Below are 24,651 nucleotides of genomic sequence, written 5' to 3'. Positions count from 1 at the left end.
TCCTGATTCTATTGTGACTCCTGTCTTATGTGCATATTTAATATGTACATTAAATTAGAGAACACAATCACATTGCATGCTCTAGTGGCTGAAATTGTTGGTTTGTGTCTGTTTGTGGGTGGGGTGGTGTGTGGTTGTGGGTGTTTGTTTTGGTTTGGTTTTGGTGTTTGGTGTTCTGGGATTTTGGTTTTTTTGTTTTGTTTCGGGTTTGGGTTTGGTTTTTTTTGGGGGGGTTTTTTTTGGTTTTTTTTTTGTTGGTTGGACTCGATGATCTCAAAGGTCCCATCCAACCAAAAATATTCTGTGTGATTCTGTGATTCTGTGATCACACACATAAGAAAAGTTTCTGGAAACCTTTAGTTTTAATTGAATTACCTCTCATCATATGCTGATTCTTTGATTTTCCTTTCCAGAAACTATTCTAGTAAATGCAACTACTGTTAATAATGTCCCTGCATTTAAAGAGAACATACAAGAATATTAAAAGCTGCACAGACTTTTGAGAAGAAAAGACTTTTGGGAACACTGCCCTGGACAGACAGGACAGACCAAACACCTTTATACAGTGATTTCTGCTTCAAGTTAACATTTTCTTGGAAAACAGAGTACTTTAGAAAAAGAAACAAAGAAGAAAAAATAAAAAGTCCCAGTGGAAACCAGTATAAACCATGATTAGCAGTAATTATTGTATTATATCAATGATTACATAATAATCATATGATCACAGTATAAGTGATTACTCTATATTAACACTAAATTAATACTGCTGTACATATAATGTATAATAAATTAGTCTATTTAAATGTAAATATTTATGTAAAATAATGTTCTCATGAGACCTCTGTGTGTTTGTTCTATCAAAATTAATTGTTATGGTTCATTTTTTTATACGTTACAGCAGAAGTGTGGTGACAGCCCACAGTTGTGTCATCCCCCATGCTGTCATCAAGAGTATCATCAAGAGCATCAAGACCTGCTTAGGGGCAGGTCATGAAAATAGAATCATAGAACCATAGAATTGTCTAGGTTGGAAGGGACCTTTCAGGTCATCGAGTCCAACCATCAGCCTAACACTGCCAAAACCACCATTAAACCATGTCCCTAAGTGCCACATCTACACATCTTTTAAATACCTCCAGGAATGGTGACTCAACCACTTCCCTGGGCAGCCTGTTCCAATGCTTGAAAACCCTTTCTGAGAAGATTTTTTTCCTAATATCCATCCTATACCTCCCCTGGTGCAACTTGAGGTTGTTTCCTCTTGTTCTGTCACTCATTACTTAAGAGACTGACCCCCACCTCCCTACACCGTCCTTTCAGGGAGTTGTAGAGAGCGAGAAGGTCTCCCCTCAGCCTCCTTTTCTCCAGACTGAACACCACCAGCTCCCTGAGCTGCTCCTCATAAGATTGGTTCTCCAGACCCCTCACCAGCTTCATTGCACTTCTCTGGACATGCTCCAAAATCTCAATGTCTTTCTTGTAGTGAGGGGCTCAAAACAGACCAAGCATAGAGAACACTTCTTTTGTTATATCCTTGCAGTGTTTGGCAAACAGCCTCAGGCACTTCCTGAGCTAGAAATGTCAAGTTTTTCTTTAATACTTCTGCGATGGCAGGTTGAATTAATTTTTGAATCCATCAAAAAAACTTTTACTTCCCACAGCAATGAGTTCCATAGTTTAGTTATGCACTGTGTATAAAAGCACCTTCATTTGTTTACCATAAACGTGATTAATCATATTAATTTAATTCTTCCCAATTCTTTCATTGTAAGGAACAATGAATATTCTTTATTGATTCATGTTTTCTGTGACGTTTCTGCTCCATGTCAAAATTGTCCCAGTTTCATGACTGAAACATCAAAATTTATTTGATGTAGCCACACATGGAAGCTGTTTAGTACCCCTGATTATCTTTGCCTACTTACTTTTATATTTTCAAATTCTATATATCACTTTTGAGAAGAATGGAGAAGAGGACACTACATTTAAGGAATGTTTAATGATGGGTAGCATTTGCTGAATTCTTTATTTCCTTGCTAACATTCCAGTTTTCTATTTCACTCCTGCAGAGCACTGAGCTGACAGAAGTCGGTCAACAGTAATTCCAAGGTGACTTTTTTCAGCAGTGAGGGCTTGTTTACAGAGCTTTGCCATGTATTTTTAGTCATGGTTGTCTCTTCACTAGTCTCCGGTCTTCAGCACTGAATTTCATCTTATACAGCCTTTAAATATATTAAGAATTAATCTTAAACCTCATCGTGGTCAATGCTCATTTTTACTACCCAACATAGTCAAATAACATTGAAAATGTTTCATCTTATTGCCCACTTACTAATGGATATATTCAAAACAGAAATACCTATGTGCACTCAGAGTTACAATCATAATCTTCCTCTCCTTTTGACACTTATTATGTCTTCCTTCAGTTTTATTTTTGCTATTCACATAAAACTCTTGGAAATTTAAGGAAAATGTAGCAACTGGAACCCTGTTTCCTGTATGTTTGTTGACTTAATCAAAGAACTCTAAAAGACTTGTTAGGCATGAGTAAACTCTGTGAAAACCATGATGACTTCTGCCTGTAAAAACATATTTATTCATGTAGTTTTTATTTCTGTTCTTTTTTATAGTAGCTATCAATTTGCTCAGCAAAACTCAGATTTACTGGTCTGTAGCTCCCTGGACTGTTCTGAATTTGCCATCTTCCATTTCCCTGGTGCTGATTCCATTTTAAGCACAGTTAATAGTTCAGCAATTTTATACTTGAATTCTTTTAGAACTCTTGGGTGAATACTATCTGTTCCTGATGATTTGTTACTATTCATATTATCAGTTAGTTCTAAAACCTCTCATTTCTAGCATTTTTATAAGCTGCCTGGGTACTGAATTTAGACAGCCTACTAGAGAAACCCTCAAACCTGGAGTCCTAATTCTAAATTTTGGGAAACACATTCAGACTGCAGATCTTCTACAGCCATCACTCTTATTCTGATATAAATAATGAACTAAACTTAATGTCATAATCTCATTTTTCAGTTTTAGGTACCCCCATTTCTATCATTCAAAGTCACCTCAGCATTCTACATCTTTCCTGTGATTGTTCAGAATACAAATATCACAAAATCCTTCCATTTAGGTACATTATTCATCAAGATAAAACCACAGATATGAAGGCAGGTAAAGGCGGAACATTACTGATTTTGTTCAGACCTTAGATAGAATTTCAATGAGAATCACAAACAGAAAAAAAAAGATGTGACATAGGCACTGTTGATACTTTCATCAATATAGAAAAATTGAGATTTCTTAAATAATCTTTCTATTTTCAATCACTGTCTAGACAAATAAAACCATACGTTTAAGAAGCAGAAGGCTTACTGTATTTTAATGGATAATGGCAAATATGGAATTTCTGAGAAACAGCTCATTTCTTAATTTCAGGTAACATGGGACTATATTTTTTTTTGTTACTGTATAGAGTTAATTTTTTCTCTACAAAATACCACTATTTTTTTTACACAACTATTTTCTGAGATTTCAACACTATGAAGCTTTCTGCAGCTTCTTTCTGGTTTTAGTTTTTGAAGGAAAATAACCATTCCAATCCTATTTTGCTTTTATGAAACACACTTCCAAACAAAGCAGACTTTCTAGTCACAAGGTTAAGGAACGTGCTAATTATGAAAATAAAGAAGATTTCTATACTGCTGTGTAAGTTTGGCATAACAGTAAGTCTTTAACTGGAGAAAAAAAAATCCTATCAGAACTATTCTGTATTTTTTAATGCGTTTTTTTATTAATTATCTTCTCTTTCCCTTATGGCCTTTTTGCCTTTTTACCTTATGGCCTATGTTCCATAAAAAGCAATTTCTCTTTTACAGACACTCCATATTGAAAATGTCAGGCAATCAGGACAAATATAAAATTACTTTTATTTGCTATGGTTCCAAAATTACTAAAAGCAGTGATTTTTTTGTGTGTATGACTTAAATTTAAATGACATAAATGGTGCTAGTTTGACAGCCCTGGAGAATGAGGCACTCTTTCTGACAACAGAACAGTGATACAAACAGTGGGAGTTTCTCCAACGTGTTCTGAAACGCTAATTGCATCTCAGATAGACAGAGCATTGGCATAGATGGAAATTCAATTTTGGTACCTTTAAATTTTTCACCCCTGTTACTAAGAATGCCAGGAAAGATTTTTAGAAGAGAGTACAAGGACGCCTTTACTATTGTCCCATCTAGCCATCGCTTCATGTTCCAGATTCCACAGAGTTTGAAGAACAAAATACAAATGTCTTCCCTAGATTTTTGATGAGTTATATGGACACTTTCCATCTGGTAATTTTTCTTACACAAATTCTCTGGTACTGGTTCCCTCCCAATAAAACACAAAGGACCAAAGCATATGCTTTCAGCAAGGAAAAGCCATAGTTAATGAACTGACACTTACGAGCCAGCCCCACATTTTGCTTCCTCCTCCTCACAGGCTCAAATGTTTGTCAAATGAGTATAAAACCCCAGCATCAGATGTAGCAGTGTAATACTCTTTGTCTCAAAATTCAGAAATATGGTAAAAAATCCACACAATTTTCTTCATACAATATGTTAAGGGGGCAAAAGAGATCAGGAATGCCACCTGAAGCCCACATTTCTGCATCAATTCAGTATTCACTAAGTGAAAATGACCAGATAATCCTGAGAATCTGGCCATACCTCCCAGCCTGATCAGTGGGAAATAGACCAGGACTTTGTGGCAATAGCTCGTGTGTGGTTTGAAACAATTGCCAGGAAGGTTTGAGTCAATTTGATAGGAAGGTGACTAAGTTTGGTCTGTAGTTTCAGTGGGGTAGGAGTAAGCACATCTGGGGCAATATCACTCAGATTTCAGAGGTGAAAAAAAAAAAAAAAACAAACAACAAAACATATCTGTCTGATATTCCTCAGGTTTAAAAATCCAGGAAATCATGATCTGCATAAATGAATGGAATGTCAGAAACAAAGGCAAGTTTTACTTTTTTAATAATGATGAAGGCAGAGATTGTATGAGTCATAGCTAGGAAATGAATGGAAGAATTATTCTGTGGCTTTGGTAATGACAATTATCATTAAATGTAAAGACATTGTCTTCCCCACCACCTCAGAGGAGATGCAAAGCAAATTCAAAAGTTCGATGACTAACTACTATATGACAGGAATACCCAAAACGTGGCCTGTAGTACTAATGAATATCCTATACTGAGCACATTGTTGCTGTAAGATTACAATGTTAAAACACGCAGACACACACAAGCACATGCAAAACCCCACATATTTATCTCAGTGCTTGTAGCAGACAATTTGAAAAGAAGATGACAATTTGAAAAAAATGACAAGCCATATTGTTTTTCCCCTTATTAACCTTTTTGGGTTGCAGTAGGTGGTAAAACTGACATAGATGGAAATAGAGGGAAAGAACAGGCTCTGAGCAACAGAGGAAGTAAATGCAGCAATGACAGAAGGGATGCCCATCCTTTTTTCTTTTTCAAAGGAAAGGTAGATGTAGATATTAAACTGTATCAACTCCAATGCCTATTATTTTCAAATAAACAACATAGCATGCCCTGACCCACAGACTGGGTCTGGAGTTCTGATCAGTAAAACTGTTGATTAATACTGTTAATGACTAACGCTGAAACCTGAATTGTGACATTTTATAGACATTTAACATACTGAGTTTCAACTGTAGTAATGTGCTTTAATGTCATTTTATCATAGGTAATTTCCTGGGCGTTCTTGTGTTAGCTATGCTATATCAAACAATTTACTCAGAGATTTAGAAGCTGCTATTATACACAAATTTTATACTGTAAAATTTGGACACTATGGATGAGAGGTTGGAAGTTTCCAGAATAGCTATAACACAGAGAAACCTTCCCTTTAATTTTCTTTTTCAAATTAGTATATTTGGGGTTTGAGGGCTTTTTTTATTTTATTTTTTGCTTGTCATGACTGCACAGTTTAAACAACATCACAGTGTATGAAGATAATATGCTGCTATTCTTAGCCAAGTTATTAGATCTTTAGATCTGGATAAAAACAAATCTCTCTAACTTCTTAATTTTGGAGGAAAAAAAAAAAAAAGAAAATAAAAGAAAAAAGTGAGTCTTTAAGACAAGAATACAAGCAAATCTTCAAAAAACAAAGAGGATTAAACTGATTAATCTTTTTTTAAAATGCTAAGTCATGCTCTTATTATTTGTGACACCATGATGAGCTGTAACTAAATTCTGGCAAAATTTCAAGTAATTTGAGCTACTACTGCAAAAACACACAGGAAACTACCATTGCTACCAGGAATTCACATTTTTATGTAAACAATGCACTCAGTAAATGTTGTCTCCTGTATTAATCTGCTGCTTTGCCAAGGGACTTTCATTTTTACAAAGTTACTGATTACTGTCTCACTTTCAGGACAGCATCTTTGCTCAAGTGCAGATTAACAGGAAGAACATGCATTAGTTCCACTGTAATTAAGCATATGCTTAAATAGTTTACTGAACTGGAACTGTAGTAAATAATATATAAGAGTTAGGCTGAAACCTTGATTTTGCTGATGTAAAAATAGTAGCATGTGTATAAAAAGATACCCTCCCATTCTCTCTCACGTATATGTGCCCCAATGGAAAAAAAAATGAGAGAAAAAATCTTGAAAGATGGGAGGTCATATTGCTTCAGGCATGGATGGTGGAGAGGCAGAACTGTGCCCTAATTACTACTGCCTGATGTGGTATGTTCGTGCCTCTCCCCTTTCTGCATTAAGAAACGTTTGATGCCTGGTTTGTGCACAGGGTGAAAGAGGAAGATTCACAGACAGGACAATGAAAATTCCAATAAATAAACTGAAAATGAATAAAATGGAATTTTGCAACCAGGCTTTTGGAGCACTGCCCCTGCTGCAGGGCAGGAACTCGAGTGAGAGTCACATGCAGCTCTCTCCTTACACCTATGGAAGTCCTTCAGGGATAATTAGCTTCCTTGCAATTTTCCTTTTGAGCACAGGAATCTGTGCTGGCTCCTAACTAAACCCTAGCCACCCAACAAACAATACCACTGTGGATTTCTCTGCAAATTGTACCTTTTTTGCATGATCAGTGTGTAACCTGTGGGTTTCCCTCTGAGAAGCTCCAAAGTGTGCAACAACATCCTGAACTTACTCACAAATAGGCCCTACATAAGGCTGGTTTGCAGTAGGCTTGTGTGGGTAGTTTTTCAAGAACACTTGCCTTCTTCAGTTAAGAAGTAAGATCCTGCTGGCATGGCTGCCAAATGAAACGTGCCTTAAAGTCTTCACAATAACTAATCTCTCAAATCTTCTGAGCAAACATACAAATCTCATAATCCAAGTTCACCTTGAAGAGCAATCTTGATCGAGAAGACAAGAGGCGAGAGAGCATCTCTGTAGCTCCACACACCTCTCCTCCATGGTATTGTCCCACTGGAGTCAAACATGGCCACACCAAGTTAGGATTTGGTATGTGGGGAGGAAAAAATCTCTGAGGTGGAGGGGGAAGGTAAAACAGGTAAAGGTAATGTCCTAGTTTGAGGGACACTGGATTAATTTATCCTTCAGTAATTTTACTTTTTGGTAAGGTCTCTTGCTCTGGAAAACTGCACTTTTAGAAGACTTTAGTATCAGAATTTGTGAAAATGTTTATTTTATAGCCAGCTATGGTATACAGGTTTCAAGGTCTCAGTGGTTTTGAGCCTTGCCAGGTGTAGGGATAAGGAGGAGTGAGACCCGGGCACTGAACCCAAGCAGCCAACAGGATTATTTCATACCATGAACACTTTCAATATAAATTAGAAATTTTACTGTGAAGTTCTCTATTCTTTGGTGGTGGTGGTCTAGACAACTCCTTGCCCCAGTGCCAGACCCCTGAGGCCTTCCCTTCCTCCCGAAGCAGCAGCATTCACAGTGTCTGACATTTACTGTCCACTGCTGGGAGTGCGCAGCTTCCTGCTGAGACAATGGGCTGAGAGGCATTGGTATTATAGTGACATCAGGATCAATATTGGTTCTTTACTATTATTATTGTTAAATATTTAGTCTTCTTCTATTAGATCTCTTTATATTTCAACACCCAGGTCTCCTTCTTTTTTCCTCCCCTTGCTTGGTCAGGAGGGGTCATCAGGTGAGACAATAATTGCCTAAACAACAATAAATTGTTGTGGGTTCCTCAAACCATAACAAGTAACAAGTACTGGGAGACTTTCAAAATAATATAAAGTGTGTTGCTGTTTAATATCCCTAGCTATGATGTGACCTTGCAGCACCATCCCTAGTGTATACTCCTTGCTACATGTCCTGTCTTGGCCTGCCTTGGGTACAAGCAATTAGTTGCTTCTGTTTTTATCTCTACATATCCAGGTTTTCTGCTATAAAAATTTTTTATCTGCAGTTCAGCTATTGTTTCTCTGTTGTTTGTTCTCTTATGGACCGGCTTGTTATCTGCATCTTAGTCCCCTTCAAATGTCTTCTGCTCTGTGTTGAAGGGATTACTGGATGGTTCACTGAAGGTTAACATAATTATGAATCAAGAAATGAGCCAACAGTTTCATTAGAATTGTCTGTGTGTCTGATTGCATTTACTGCAGCCTGGGTAATATGAAGATGTGATTTGGGGTTTTTTGTGGAAATATAAAAACATTGTAATGACAAAGAGGTAAACTATATATAAATGAACACTTGCTAGAGACAATTCAGTTAATAATAATGGAATTTAATTCCAAAAGACTACAACTGCCAAATTGACTTCTATGATTGCATTGGCACAGAAAACTACACACTTTTGGGGGGGGAGGAACAGGGTGGGGAGAGGAGCAGGGGGTTAACACTCAAAGATTTTATTTAGGCGATAAAAGGAAGACTTAGGACAGTGAATGGTGTGAAAGAAATGTTGAAAAATCAAAATCAATTCAAAATAAATAGAAATTAGAGGTGTAGAGAAACATGGCAGAATCCAGATACATATTTTGGTAATGTAAAAAAGTTATTATCAAAGATTTGACAGTTTTGTAAGATAATAAAATGTCATGACAACTTCATTGGTTTTAGTTCCAAATATTCAAACAACTGTCATAGTTCCATCAAAACAGCAAGAATTGCTTACATTATTCAGAACTTGAAGAGCAAAGGAAGAATATGATGTGATGTCGTGTGGGAAAAGCAATATGTAGGAAAGCAAAAGTAAGTGACGAAGGCTGCTCCTTACAAATGTAATTCATTTTCGGCAAGCATTCATGCTAGCAAATGGAACTGCACGCATATCCATGGAAAATGAGCAGCCAAGACGACATCAAGATGCATGAATGAGTTAACCTGAAAATTCATTACAACATTCAAATAAGTAGTTTTGAAGAATTTGCTTTTCAGTGCTGTATTCTCCTCTGGCTTGTTTCCATTAAGGATACCGCTATGTTATTCTGTAGTTCTTATTTAGGGTAAACCTGCCTGAATACATCTGAGATACTGTAAAGTCACAGCTCACACTGATCCTTAGAAGGGAGCACCACCTAAGAATGACTATTTATTAGATTTTATTCATTCAAAAACCAAAGGAAAGCTGAGCATGCTTCAGAAGTCTAGTCTGTAGCTAACAGCAACAATAACAACAGAACGAATCAGCAAGCTTACAGTCTCAACTGAAAGGATTTCACAAACAATTTTGTTAGTCTTCATCTCACCCAAGTATTGCTCTATATAGGTTAGGAAGATAACTGTCCCTCTACAATTAACAGAAAGACAAATGTCTTTATGGGCAGATTCATCTAATTTTATGATACACTTCTACAATATGTGAAAATTCCTATTTTTTCTCCATGGATTTCATAGAGCATCTGGCCAACTCATTTCATCTAATGTTAACACAAATATATATTATTATTATTTGTCAGTAAATTGCAAAAAATACATTTCCCTGTTGCAGTTAGAAAGTTTGGGGAAAAAAATGAAACCCTTCACTATTTGTGTAGGGCACTGGCCTGAAAAGTGGGAAATGAGTCTTCAAGAAAAAATGGAACTGCTGGTGGTAAAGGACATTTACAAATTTGAGAGCAGTTTTAATCCCAAAAGAAAAAAAAAAAATCAGCCTTATGCTAAGATTAGAAATTCAGAGTTCTGCAGTTTCATGACTAATATGAATAAGAGAGCACCTAGTAAAGAGTGCTTCCTAGTCATGCACTGGAAACTGAAAATAAAACAAAATATAATGTCATATTCCATATTTTCAGTGTCTCAGCCAGGCAGCAGAAGGTATAGACTGACAAAGTTTTAAATATACTGAACAGCTACTCATACAAAAGAAATCAAAACAAAACAAGTTAAAAAGAAAAAGGAAGAGGAAAAGGAAAAAGAAAAAGAAAAAAAAAAGAAAAAGAAAAAAAAGAAAAAGAAAAGAAAAAGAAAAAGAAAAAGAAAAAGAAAAAGAAAAAGAAAAAGAAAAAGAAAAAGAAAAAGAAAAAGAAAAAGAAAAAGAAAAAGAAAAAGAAAAAGAAAAAGAAAAAGAAAAAGAAAAAGAAAAAGAAAAAGAAAAAGAAAAAGAAAAAGAAGAATATTAGCTGTCTCAGATTCAACAGCTATTTCAAGGTTTTAGAAGACAGCATGAAAACAAAGCAACTGTCAAAATGAGAAGTCTAAGAGTTGATGCTCACAGTATCTGATAACCAGTCAGCATATCTTGAAAAAATTCCAAAGTAAAACCTCATTGAAGTGAGACTGTTCTGTGGGCAACTGGTTCTGATCACGAGAATGTACTAAACCACTGTAATCCTGGTTTGAGAATTATCTTATGGTATAATAAAACCTTAGAAAGAAAACATAATGAAGCACCTGTAACTAATCCGCACTCCAAATAAGATATTGCTTCATGTTAAAAACAGTTTTCAGAGGGATTTCATATTTCCTGCTGAAGAGAGAGTCCGTAGGGGGAGAGAGAAGGAATGAAACGCTTTCAAAAGCACTGCTCCTACTCAGACTTGCACTTGAAGCCAATAAGACAACTCATGTGTGGAAGGGTAAACAACTGCCTAATTCTTTTCAGGGCCATGACTGTACTGGCAAAACTAACAACTTCGATGACAGGCTTCCCAGAGAGGCCAAGAGCAGAATGAAGCGTGAGCTGCCCTCATAACCTTGGACTCAATGGACATCAACGTGTTATCCATGGACTCGACTGAGCCCACAGCTTATTCCTCTGGGGTCAAACAAAAGCATATAAGAAAAACTACTCCCTGAATGCTATGCAATTTCTGCATAGGTAGAATTTCCAGAGGGGTTCTCACATCCACATTAGAAGTTTGAAAAAGCTGTTAGAAAGTCTTAGGGATATTTTTTTAAACAGCCTTTCAGGACAGCCATGTGTCTTTATTACAAAATATTTTAATTAAAAGCTGCAATATAACATTAGCATGGCAAGAGCTCAAATAGGATCAGTTCTTTATTGTATTTTTTAGAGGAATATGTTTTAATTAGGTATTTATCTATTATACAGATCTTAAACTTCAGTAAGAACCAGATGTTCATCTGGGGTAAAGTGACAAAGCTTACCTGAAGTAAAAGTATCTATTGCAGTTTATATCAGCTGGTCCTAAATGTTTCTGAAACTCTAATAACATTAAAAGAACATGCAGACTATCTTTATTAATCTAATCACTTTAATGTTAGAAAGTGCTGAAATTAAAATGGTACCTAATCAAGCACTTAGTGCTCTATTTTTTACATCAAACAGCTATGGGATAAAATACACATAATACTTAAATATTTCTAAGGGCAATGGCTAAAAATCAAGGAATGGACATAGAGGAATGCCTTAACCACTCATGTCCATTCACATTCCCAGCAAGTCTCTGAACACAAAACAGGGCAAGGTCATAAAGGACTGCACACAGCCTTAGTACAAATGGGTGGAAGGGAATGGAGGATGGAGGGAGTCTTGCAACCAGATTGGACAAGGTCATGAAGTTAGTTTTTTCCCCCACATTGCTTCAGAGAAAATGGAAAGTGTTTATTCTTTAGGCTGATGAATGTAATTAAATCTTGTTTTAAGGAGTACAGACAAACCCATTTCTTAAGATGTTAAAAATGACAGGCATACTTAAAGACACCAATAATTTCACTGAAGCCATCAGAAAATAAAAACATTGTTTAAAAATAATAAGCATGATGGTTTTGTTTTTCAGCAGTGTTTCTCCTAACACTAAATCTTAGTTGCGGATTAGTTTTATTCTTGTAGTTCCGTTGATAGATTTGAGGCAGATGACATACATTGCTAATTGTATTGTGTAGGGGGTTGCATTTCAAAAAAGAGCTTTGTCTGATAGAGCTACTACAGCCTGTCTGATTGTTGCGAAATTGCCATTAAATGGAAATGATGCCTGGGAATGTTGAACTTAATATCGTGTTTCCAAATACCATGAATAAAATTACAGCAGCTTTAATGAATTTCATAGGAGAAAAATGTCGTTAACAAAGCAACAATATTAGCCCCCATGCCCTGGTCAAATTCCAGTCTGGCTAATTGCATTCTGACACCTACTATTTCTTAGTTTGAATTTGGTATGTTTGTGTACCTCACTGTTTGTTCATTGATATTTTGATGCTGTACATTGTCAGCTCATTGCTGTCTGTCACTCCAGAGCTAGCTGGCCACCACTGTTGACCATCCAAGCAGTTTTAATGAAGCCACAACTACAGCACATGACCTTGAAAAGATTCCTTTAAATCTACCTTCCCACAGTTCATCAAGTTACTCAGATATTGCTTAACCTAACAAGTAAGCACAGATATAACTTATTTCAGTGTTTCTTAAACATACAGCACAACCTCACGTCCCAGTTCTGAAATAATGAGCTGCCAAAGTTCATTAACATGCACTTGTAGCTGGGCACAGAGATGACCTCCCACACACTCATGCTTTAGTTTTGGTCAGACGGGCACTTGGAGCAGCATCTCCTAATCACCTCCCCTTAACCATCTTTGCTTCGAGTTGTGGAGTGGTCTCGGAGAACATGACCTGAAGTATGGGTGAAATGCCAGAAGCACAACTCATACACCTCAGCATTAGCTATTGATGGAGGCAATGGCCTTGGAGTAGAGTTAATCCAGACTTAAAAATGAATTCCCAAAATGTGGACTTCAGAATAAACTGTTTGCTTCTACAGCTCTAGTCCTGTTAGTTCATACTACTCTCTTATGTAGACATAGTCATGTTCAAGTACTTTATTCAAAGGAGCAGATCTGCATTGTATTATCTTACTACTCTTTGATGTAAAGGTGTCCCATGGCTCAAAATCTGAATTGCAGAATATTTGAGAAAACCCTTCTGACATTGCTGTACTTGTTGAAAGTTGTAGAGGGCTTATGGGGAAAAAGATTCTGAAGACCTAAATCCTAGCTCATTGAAAGATTTAAAAAAAAAAAAAAAAAAAGAAATAAAATAGGAGCATGATTTTGAATTGCCTTGATACATATTCAGGCAGGATTTTTAGTGACAAACTCTTACATCTCAGAGACAAAATTTCTAGTATCATTCCCAAGAGCCGCCCCCATGCCCTTTAATCTTGAGTGTTGTTTCAGACATTCATGCACACTAATTTTCCTGTTTGGGAGACCAGACAAGATCATTAAGGAACATGTAAAACATTTGAATCACGCATATATTTTATATGCATTGATGGCGATTAAAATATAAAAGCCCAACAAAACAGATCAGAAAGAAGAAACATCAAATATCACTGGAAGAGAGTCTTCATATCACTTGGCGGATAGAATATTCCTGGAAACCTCATCTATATGTAACTATAGGTAATCAGTCATATCCCATTTCTGTTGGGATCAGGTGCAATGTCCTGCTCTCTTAGCAGACCTACTGTATCCACATCCGTCCCCATCTGGTATATAACTATCCCAGAAGCTGCAGAGATTGTACTGCATGTTGAACATGGCACTGTTGTTTGAAGCCTCAAGCTGCATGTCAAACTGCAGCTGGTTTGTCACCATTAAGGTTTTGTCACAGTCTGATTTAGGGAGAAAGTCAATGATCCAGAAACAGATGTGAAGCTTTCAATGTACATCATCAGATCTTTAGGACTAATTTCAGGCTTAACACTCCCTTGAATTTTCTTCAGGTAGAAAAAAGAAGACAAAGAAATGGGGAGAAGTGTGACAAGATAAGTGGAAAAGAGTAGACAGGATCATGTGAGCAGAGATGTTAATGAACTGAAAAACACCATTTTATTTAACTGTTACATATGTCTGCACAGAAGTCAGTCATTTGAAAGCAATCGTAATGTACATAAAGAGCCCTTAAAATTTCCATATAGGAAAATATTTTTTTTCCCTTTTTCAAAGTTTCTGTTTAAGATTAAGGATATTTTCCATCCGGTACCAGGTCACAACCAAGCCATTTCTAAGATGCTCTCTCTCTAACTGGCTTCCTTGCACATACACACACACATCAATACAAACAGCAACGAGGAAGCGGAGAGGAAGAAAAAGGAAAAGAGGGAGCAAAGATTACTAAAGACTTTGAGAGCCACAGTCAGTGTCCTCATAGTCAAAGAATTCTACTGCTCTATGGCTGGTGGTGACTTAAATCTTGTACACGAATCCAAGCAAATTCAAGTCTTGCATGTCCCCATCTTATCTGAATGCTCTAATAATGCAATCACTGGCTTTTCACACCAAGATAATCTCGTATGTATTTCTCAACTTTAACTAGAATATTTTTCAGTCTGTTTGAGAAACTTTTAGTTAAATCTAGTATATTTATGAAAAACAAACAAACAAACAAAAAAAAAAACCAAACCTGTATTTAATGGTTGGTAACTTTCAAAGAAAACAGATTATTTGCCACAAAGATCCTGACTGAATCTTTTTCTAACATATTTCCATAGTGAACATATATACAACTTCCAACAAAAATAGTGGGATCTCTTTTCAAGTAAAAACAAAGAACATTTGGGTGTGATTGGCCAAGGCTACTTTAAGATCCGTAACATATGAATGAAAGTAATGCTAAGTCCTTAATTTCACCAAACATAGTGTGCTGCTCTTTGATTAAAACTCATCTTGTGCTAAAAATTCTCAGTAGTGCTGTACAACATATGCTAGAGAAATCTCTGAGGTAGCCGAGCAAAATCAAGCCAAAAACAGCAGAGAAGTTGCTCACCTGTCTGAACTCTTCAAGATCTATTTTGTTTCCCACCAGCACCAAGGGGATGTCATAGGTGTGCCGGACACGATAAATGAGTTCCTTAAACTCGGCAGCTTCTTGAAAGGATTGGCGATCTGTGATGGAATAGCAGATAATGAAGCCTTCTCCGCCTCGCATGTATTGGTCCCTCATGGCTGTGAATTCTGCCTGTGGAATAGGAAGAACATGCTCAGCAATTTTGTAAACAAAATTTTCTGTCCATAAATAATGAACTTGCTTAAAACTTCCCCCAGTCCCTACATAATTTCATGTTTCTTTGTTTACTTTTTAAATGTTGTTTGCTGAGACTTGTGCATCCTTCTGGGGTCATCATCCTGGATAATACACTACCAGGATTTCTCTTAGGACCTTTTTTTTTTTTTTTTTCCTTTTCCCATCAAGGGAACTCTGTCCTCTAAGAATATGAACTTCTGCATACAAAAGGCACTGTTTCATGTATTTCTAGAAACTTCTGCAGCAGTTTCAGTAAACGTAGATGACTTGCAATTGAATGAATATTAACAGGTGTAAAAGAAGACCTTATACTGTTATCTAGGGATGGGACACAGGTACAAACTCCCTATTATGCACTCAATTCAAAAGCTCAGTAATTTCAGAGAAGACATTCATTGACTCCCACCACCTTTGGAATAGTGCCTAGTAAAACAGGAATATAATATGCAAAAAGTTTTGCTTTTTCAAATGCTCTCAGAGAAGCTGGGGGTTTCAGTTCAGTGGGGAATAATACCATTAAATGAAAGTGAACAATTTCAAATAGTGTAAGAATTGGCCCAATTTTCTCCTCCTGAGTTTTCCTCTATTTATGTATACCTTTATTGTCACAGCATCACTTCTGGTTACCAGTATGATTTTTCAGAAGTATTTAACAAGTGCCACATCACACAAAAATCAAGATTTAGTTTTCCAAAACTAGTCTTAGGCACTGTGGCTTGAAAATATGTTTCAAAGCCAGTTTCTTTTTCAAGTTTGTTTGCTCTTCTTGATCATAGCCCAGAATAACCCAATACCATGGCAACAGTCGGTCAGGATCAGAATCCTCCTGACAGAATCAGTTCTCCAGAGAAATTAAGATGCAGGAAGGTCTGATAAAGCAAGGAATACACATATCAACATTGGACCATTTCTATGAGCAGCAGGATGAAATATCAAGTCCTGTATTTTTTACTCTGTTAAATGTTTAGGTTAGGATTTTAAAAACAGTTTAGGTTACATATATATACTCAGTTCTTGCTGAAAATTGAAGGAAAATGGATTGCTTACACTCTTTTAAAAGTCTCAGCCTTAAATCTCCCTCAATAGTCACTCATGTTGATTGATAATACTTCCTGTGAATAGACTTTCGTGTTGACCATTATCATTTATTCATGATGTATCTTTTACCCAAGGGTTTTCTTATATATCATTCAAAATGTTTCACCTGCTACAAGAAAAAGTTCATAGACTACGCTCCAAAATAGCAAACTAATAGGCAATTTAAGGGTAGGATTCCGCTTTCAGACTTATTCAGTATTTCAAAATCTCTAAACTGTCACCACTGGCATCCCAGGAGAGTTTATTAACTACTGAGCTATGGCATAGATTGGCTTAGGCCATATTCTACCTTATTGTCTTGAAACTGGATGTGTAAGAAGTAGGGCAGCAGTGAGGAGAAACAGAGAAGGCATGAAACAAAAATGATTCTACACTCTGCTGGTTCAGGTGACACAATGCCTGGAGATCTGTCTCTGTTCCCAGGTCTTTGCCTCCCATCTCAATTAGATAGCCACTGGATTAATAAACAATGTAATACCAAACTGCAGACCATACCCAAGGTAAAGTTATGGGCAGGGAGTGTTAATGACTAAGCACAGAGACATACTCCCTCTCCCTTATTGACCCTCAGATCCCAAGCTTCCCTGCCAGAACAAGAGTCTTTTTCTCCATGCCCCATGCCCCCAACTTTCTGTTCTTTGCATCAATCACCTAGAACTGTTGTGCACAATAATTAGTGGGATAGTCTCCTTTGTAGGAGACAAGGCCAGGGTCCCTTCAGGCTGAGCAGACAATGGTAATCTTATGAGGAGTTAACTTGTGGATTAAGGGTCCTAAATTTAGCTCTCTAAGTGTAGCTGCAGGCCACTGTCTAAGCTTCTATTGTAGGTAATGGTAAACTACTGAAAGCAATTAATGGACTACAGGTTACTTCAGCTGATGAAAAATAATTATCTCTTTAGTTATCTATTTATATTTTGTTTTTGTTCATCTATTTTTGGTTTTAGAGTGAGCTGAACATTTATACAACTGAATGGACCTGCTAGCTCCCATGTAGACACCTTAAAGTAAATGTTTTGGTATGGAACCTAAATCCCAGCCTACACGACCTGTCTTCTTGAGCCAGAGATTCCATGGATCAACTACTGTAATACTGTATGATTATTTTGCAGCCTTTTACAAAGAATGAGTTCTGCTTAGTCCACCTCTAGGAAGTGCTCAGAACTTTGTACACTCATTTATAGTCATTTATGGCAAACTAAGAAGGAATTAGGTCACATATCTCTGTTTAAATTACTCACAGTAAGTGACTTTCCACAGCATGAGGATTCCCAGGAGCACCGCCCAGGAATGCTTAATGTATTTCCTTGACTGCCAAGAGACTCTGGGTTCCTAATTCTAAGCACTGAATCATTCCAAAGGGACAAAGTGCTCAGTTTTTAAGCACTGCTATTCTTGACTTGGAGTCATTTACCTATGCATTCTGGTTCATTCCTGGGCATAATTATGAGTTTAAGGATATGAATGAATTTAATTTACTTCTTCAATTTTTTTATTATGACACGTTAATGCTGCTGATGTATTAGGCTAAACAGCCAAAATACTTTAGTGTCATGTTTGCAGTGATCCATTTTCAGGGGCATTAATTATTCTATGTTGTGGTGAAATAGGAAAAAGGACTTCACTGAGAGGTTCAAATTAACAGTTTATTTGGATTTCACTCACTGGTCCCATACACCACTATTGCAGGTTCTGTGTGTACAATGGCAATTACACTATTGCAATTTAAAAGCAATTCGCGAAATACACTATTGCAACCTACAAGTGATCCTGAAAAGTAACAACACAAACCACAAGCGCACAAGATATGAACCTTAAAAGACAGCACCAATCACGATCTTAATAGCATGTCATATACCATACGTATGTTTCTTAATCACTTACCCTCTCTCTCAGGTAAAGTCGTTCAATCCCTGGGAAGTTACCCTGTACAGCATCCTGGACAAGGGGTGGACGAATCTCCTACAGGCCAGCTGTATCATTGGAAGATTCCCCATTTTTCTCCCCAAACCTTATGGTTTATATTTCCTGATTCGGTGGGGTGCAGGATTATGCCTGAGTGGATTACACTATCTGGGATATTTACCTCTGGTGGTGTGATGGCTCCTAAATTTCGGTTGCCAATTTTGTGATGTCTATCACTCAAAGTCACAGGAATAGTGGTGGGATGGGACTCAAGGCATTTTGTTTGTTAAGGGAGTTTGCTAAAGCTCCATTCGGTTTCGGTTCTTATTGTGATGCAATCTTGAGACAACCCCGGGCTGAGCCGTTTCCGCAGCTCCCCCCAAGTTATCTCTGCATAGACAAGGCAAGGTGGAGACAAAGCTCAGTCGGATGACAACTCCCTGCTTCTCACCTATTGTGCTCTGAAACCGGTTTGGCTGGGTGCTCCCATACATATGTAAACTGAATTGGGGACATTCAGTGGTTTTCTGTTGTTAACTCAGTTAGTCACTCCTACTCTTATTTTTTTACTCTTATTTTCTGATGTTGACTTTCACTTCTCAGCTTTTTTCCCTTGGCATGATTGCTCATTACAGGGTCAAGTACAGAGCCTCCGAGGTCAAACGTAAATAAACCTTTTCTTGGATTTCAAAAAAAGTGTTTTTTTTTCCTCTGTTCACCAAGACCCCCAACATAATAATATATACTATAAAAAAAAAAAAAAAAAAAAAAAAAAAAAAAATTAATTACATTTCCCATAAGCATACTATAAGGCTTGCAATAAAGTATGCATATAGTATATACAAGACAAAGGAATAAGATGTAATTAAATCTCTGTTCATTTTTTAATTCAAGTCCTACTCCAGATTTCACGGATTTTACATGTATCTATACAGTAAGTTGAGCCAAAATCCAAGTTCACCTGGGATTTGTGGATGTTCAGAGATAGATGGAGAGAAACTCAAAGCTTTTACAGATTTTTCAGTGGTTTGTGGTTTTATTTTTATATTTTGCCTGGTTATCTTATGAAATAAGACACAGTGTGCAGCTGGCACACTAATGTCTTCTTTAATTGTTTCCTGCTGTAAAAGTGGCTTTTTAAAAAATTGTTCAGGAATAGTACTAGATGCCATTTGCTACTCAATACGGGGAACATATGAAACATTCCCCAGTCAGTAAATGCCATAGGGAAGAGAGAGGAAATCACACCTCCTCAAAAGGAAATCAATTCTGAGAATTAAAGTGAAGATTTTTCATGCTTATGGCACTTCGCAGCTTGACATCAGTCTCTAATACTCTCTTGTGTATTATGACTAAGACTAAACTGAAAAGTGTGGTAAGAAATCTTTTGAAACAAAATCACCATTCTTCTTGGGAGAAATGTTATATTTGAGAACAAGCATCAAATCTGGATAGAGACAAAATAAAACTTTTCTAAAAGTTGAAAGAAGGTGGCACAACTTTTTTCTTTTCTTTTTCCATTGTAATTGAATGCGGGAAAACCCTGATACTAATCCTCATATGACTATATATGCCTTCCTGTCATTGAAGAAAGGTAGCAAGAAAATCTCTGGATGATTATGTTGCTCCTGAATAGACTTCACATTTGCCTTTTATCAGTTATCAGACATCTCATGTGATTTTTCAAAGATAACAGAATAACCTCACAATGACATAGAGCAGCTCCCTCAACATGCTCAGATGCATCCCACACTGTTGTATCAAACTGCATAAACTCAGTTTAATTAACTTGTCCATTGTTGATTACCCTCTACTAAGGGTAGTGTATCTCTTTCTCAGACCTCCCTGTGAGTCATAAAGGCCTGTGAGGTATAAGAGCACAGCTTGCCTGCAAAGGGTAGGATAGAGAAAGTTCTAAGTGTGTTAATCCTTTCATTAATCCTTTCCATGTTCCTCGTCATTAAGCCAGTCACCAATTTCAGCAGCAGCCCCACATTTTGCCTGGTCTCCATTTAGTTGCCATTATACCTGTAGAAACCTATCTCATTGCCTTTTACATCTCTCAGAAGTTTCAACCCTATCAGCACTTTGAATTTCATAATCCAAACCATTCATGCCCAAAAAATACTTCCATACTGATCCTTAGGACACTGTCCCTATTTCTACCTTTCATCCTTCTGTCAACACCTGCTTTTTCTATTGGCTTTTAGGAAAACAACTTAGCAAAGAAACCTCTGTTTTCTCTCTGTCATCTTGATCTGTCCTCTTTTATCCCACTTTTAATAATGAGAAAGAGAAAGCTTTTCATAAAGAAAAATATTTTTAGTTAGTTTTATAATTCAAATTATTTTAATAGAAATATAAATAGAACTTGTATGTTTTCTTTTTTTCATTAGATATTAGAATCTTTTCCAAATAAGATAAGTATCTTAATGTCCCCAGAAAAGGAAATGATGGCATTGAGCAGCAAAGTCAGACAGATTACACTTAGACACCTAGACCCTTATGAAGGATTCATTTGTGTGTTGCTATCAAATATAACAGTATGGATCTAATGTTTAGCTCAGGACAACCCTACCTTGCTGACTGAAAGAATCTAGGAAGGTGTATCACAAAGTTCACCTAAGCCAAGCCTGGTTCTTTACTGTTTCCTAAGTACTTCCTCCTCAACAGTGCTAGACAAAGAGTGGTGGGCTAGAAAAGCTTCTATCCACCTCAGGATAGAAATTGTTAAGAAGCAACCTCTTCCACATCACCATATTACACCAGCAGAACTCAAAACTGAAGCCAGTTGTCCTAGATCCCAGTGTTAGACTCTGCTAATAGATAGCCTTGTCAGCCCAAAAAGGATAAGAGAAAAAGGGGAGGAAGAGAAGAACTAATGGGGGAAAAAAAAAAAAAAAAAAAAAAAAAAGACACAGGCAATGAGCAGGGGGTCATCATATCTGTCCCTTCTTTTTCATTGTGTGGTGATGTGTTTGAGGAGTAAACGTGGTGCAATGCTTAGATGTGCAGCTCTTCTCCACACCCCTCAGAAGTGTAGTGCTTAGAAATTTAAAGATGCAGCACCTCAGAAACAAAGGTGTCATGTTTTTCAAACTACACACATGCTCCACACATTTTGATGTCTGTTCTTTTTTTATGATCTTGGCTTGTATCTCTGGAAGAGGTCAGAGTCTCCCTGGGGAGACCAGCCTCACAGTTTGAGAAATGCCACTTTCTATATCTTCTTGTCTTATATTCTGCTTGACTTTAGAACTGAGAATCTGCTAACAGATGTTCTTAATCAAAGCTGTCTCCCTGACTACCACAGGGGTCATTCTTATTATGAAGGGGTTTTTTTACATTTATAGTGAACACTGGGGGAGGAGGGATATGTTCTTGGAAATAGGCAGGATATTGTTCATCTGTGACAATGAACAAACAAGGTTAAAATTAACAAAAAGGACACAGGAAACTCAGTTGGGGTAAAAAACCAGATCTTTCAAATAGTGAATGAGAAAATCAAAAGTAAAGACGATGCAACATGAAAGAAATATGTGAAAATGTATTGTTCACTTTATAAAAAAAAAAAATCTGAATTTTTGGTTACAAAAAAGTTGAGAATTTCTTTTATCTCAGGAAAGTTTTTGCCAATATGGTCAAAGACTACTTTTTATCAGCAAATGATGTTTTAAAGCCAAAGAGCAACCCTCTCATATCTCTGTTAATAAATTATCTTATACACATAAACATCACAGTTGACTTTACTGGGATTACATATCGTTCACCTGGCATTACTTGTCATAAAATATGCTTTGCTTTTCTTTTGCCACCTGAAATAGATTTACCTATGAGAAGTGTTGTGATAATTATTTGGTTTTCACTAACTTTCATTATTTTTTTTAAGGTTGGGTTTGTTTTGTTTTGGTTTTGGTTTTTTTTGGGGGTGGCGTGGGGGTGGGATGACAGTAAAAGCAAATAGTTTTTAAAAGCTTGTTTATAAAAGCAAGCAGCAAGAAGCCTGCAGCAGTTACATTTCAAATAAGAAAGCATCCAGATGGGAAGTTGCATGGATATTATATCTAACCACCACAATACCACTACTAATCTAGATGCAAAGGATGGGATTTGTTTCATCTGGTTTCTGCCACTGAAGAGGTAGTCACCTATTCTACATTAGTCTTCAAGTCTCTCTCTGCAGTAAGGAGAGAAAGACAATCGACTCCAGAGAGTAATTCAAGCTGTTCTTAGAGAAGCGTTTAAGATACCAGGGATGCCTTTTCTTTGTACCTCTCTCAGTACTTCAACAGAGACTAAATGCCAGTCTCAGCCTCTGAGGTCCACAGTATCAGCCACAGCCCCTGCCCAGTCATATCCTTCATGCATTTGGATGATAAAGCTTGTCCTCCCTTTCATTTTAAACTTTTCATTTAGTGTCTACAAGGCTGTTTTATTTCCAACGGAATTCAGAAGGTCAAGAAGATGTAACATCTAGTGCCTAAAGCCAACCAAGGATTTTTCCCTTCACAGCACTCAGCAGAGGGAAATGCTGTCCCTCAGCATGGGTTAAGTTACACTAGGAAGTGATAAACAGATACACTTCTTCCATCACAAAAGTCAAGGTTCCAAATCTGCTGCCTTTGCTCGCTGGATTCCAGCATGCATCAGCTATAGGTTCTCAGCAACAACACAGCAGAAAACAAGAAAGTAGCAAACAATATCACCATCACTTCACACTCTCTTCCTGCTTCCCTCCTATTTCCAGTAATCCTTTGCAAACAGCAACAATAAAAGGTGTTATATAGAAAAAGATACAGAAAAAATTTGCAGCAGGTGGTACTGAGCCACCTGTGCCAGCCTAAACCATCTGCCACATCACTAGGAGGAAGGAAGGGAGCTGAATAACAGCTCAGACACAGACCAAAGAAAATGCAGGGTCTCTGGCTTAAGTACTGGAGGACAGGGTTTGATTCTTCTCTGTGTCAAGTCTCTACTCAGTTCTCATTGTGCATCAGACCCCTCTCTCACAACCCTTTTTGCCTGCTCCAGTAATGATCCAGGAACAGTTCAAAATGGGATTAGTATAAATGAGAATTAGCCTATAAGCCTGCAGTGGAAGTGGATTATTATTATAATCAGTCCCTTGATTAATGATCAGTCAGTGTCTCATGCCTTATAATTACAGGAAGGAATCCTTGCTTCTGTTATAAAACAGCAATATCCCTTTCCTTCTGTGAATCTGTACTGGGGACAAAACACGTACCACTGATGATGGGAGCATTATAAAGATAACATAAAAGATGCAGTCCATGTTCCTAGCAGACTAATGTTTTTCTGAACTTAATCTGACAGCCTTCCAAGGCAATATTATGAACTCCACATTGTACAAAATCAGTAGCTTTTTCTTAACTCTGGGAATGTACAAGTAAAAAGCTGAGACAGATAATGAAATCAATCCATAATTTAGAAGACAACCAGCAGCAACAATACCAAGCCTGCTGAAATCAGTGCCTATTTACCTAGCCACTCCTTCCCCTCATCTAAGCTAATTTAATTACCTGGAAAGGGAAACAAGCAGGAAGAAGGGGAATATTCATGATAGGTGATCTTTGCTGGAGACACAGTTACGATTTTCAATTTTGTGACAAGTAGAGGCATTACTTCTTAGCTGCTAATTTTCTGGGGGCCAGTGTACACTTTAGAAATTGAGGAGATAAGTTCACCTAGGTAGACTGAAGGACAGCAAGAACCTCAAGACCTTGCCTATGGGTAAGAAAATGGTCCAAACAGAGCGAGTCAACCGAATGGATGGTTGGCAATTTAAGAAACTTGATTAAATTCACACTGAACATGAAATGCAAGCATAGTCTTACATCTCTAATTTTCACAAAATTTTGGCTGAAAAATTTCAAAAATAGTTTATCTTCCCTACCTTTTCCCCAGACTTATGTTCTTCGACATCAGCCTGCTCCCACTAGAAATAAGTCTTCAGTCCCAGGCAGGAACTGGCATTACACTAGACCTCAGTTTGGGATTCTTGCTGAAGACTAATGTATTTGCATGGAGACAGATTTCTTCACACTGGTTAATACATTTTTAATCTCTGACTATTGGAGAAACTTTAGGTACCGCTAAAGTCCTGAATATAAAGAACTAATTAATTAAAAATAAAGTCTTTCATTTCTTAAACTGAGTTG

At 37.1% G+C, this 24,651-nt stretch overlaps 1 protein-coding gene across 1 annotated transcript in view; it reads right to left on the bottom strand.

Moving 5' to 3' along the window:
• RIT2 (Ras like without CAAX 2) overlaps positions 1–24,651 on the bottom strand; it is a 191,534-nt gene that overhangs the window by 78,326 nt on the left and 88,557 nt on the right. The window contains exon 4 of the mRNA XM_074166404.1: positions 15,212–15,403. Within this exon, the coding sequence (XP_074022505.1) occupies positions 15,212–15,403 (192 nt within the window). The remainder of the gene's footprint in view (positions 1–15,211; positions 15,404–24,651) is intronic.

Source organism: Numenius arquata, chromosome Z (assembly GCF_964106895.1).
Source record: "Numenius arquata chromosome Z, bNumArq3.hap1.1, whole genome shotgun sequence".
NCBI lineage: Eukaryota > Metazoa > Chordata > Aves > Charadriiformes > Scolopacidae > Numenius > Numenius arquata.
This window is presented reverse-complemented; position numbering and strand designations above follow the sequence as displayed.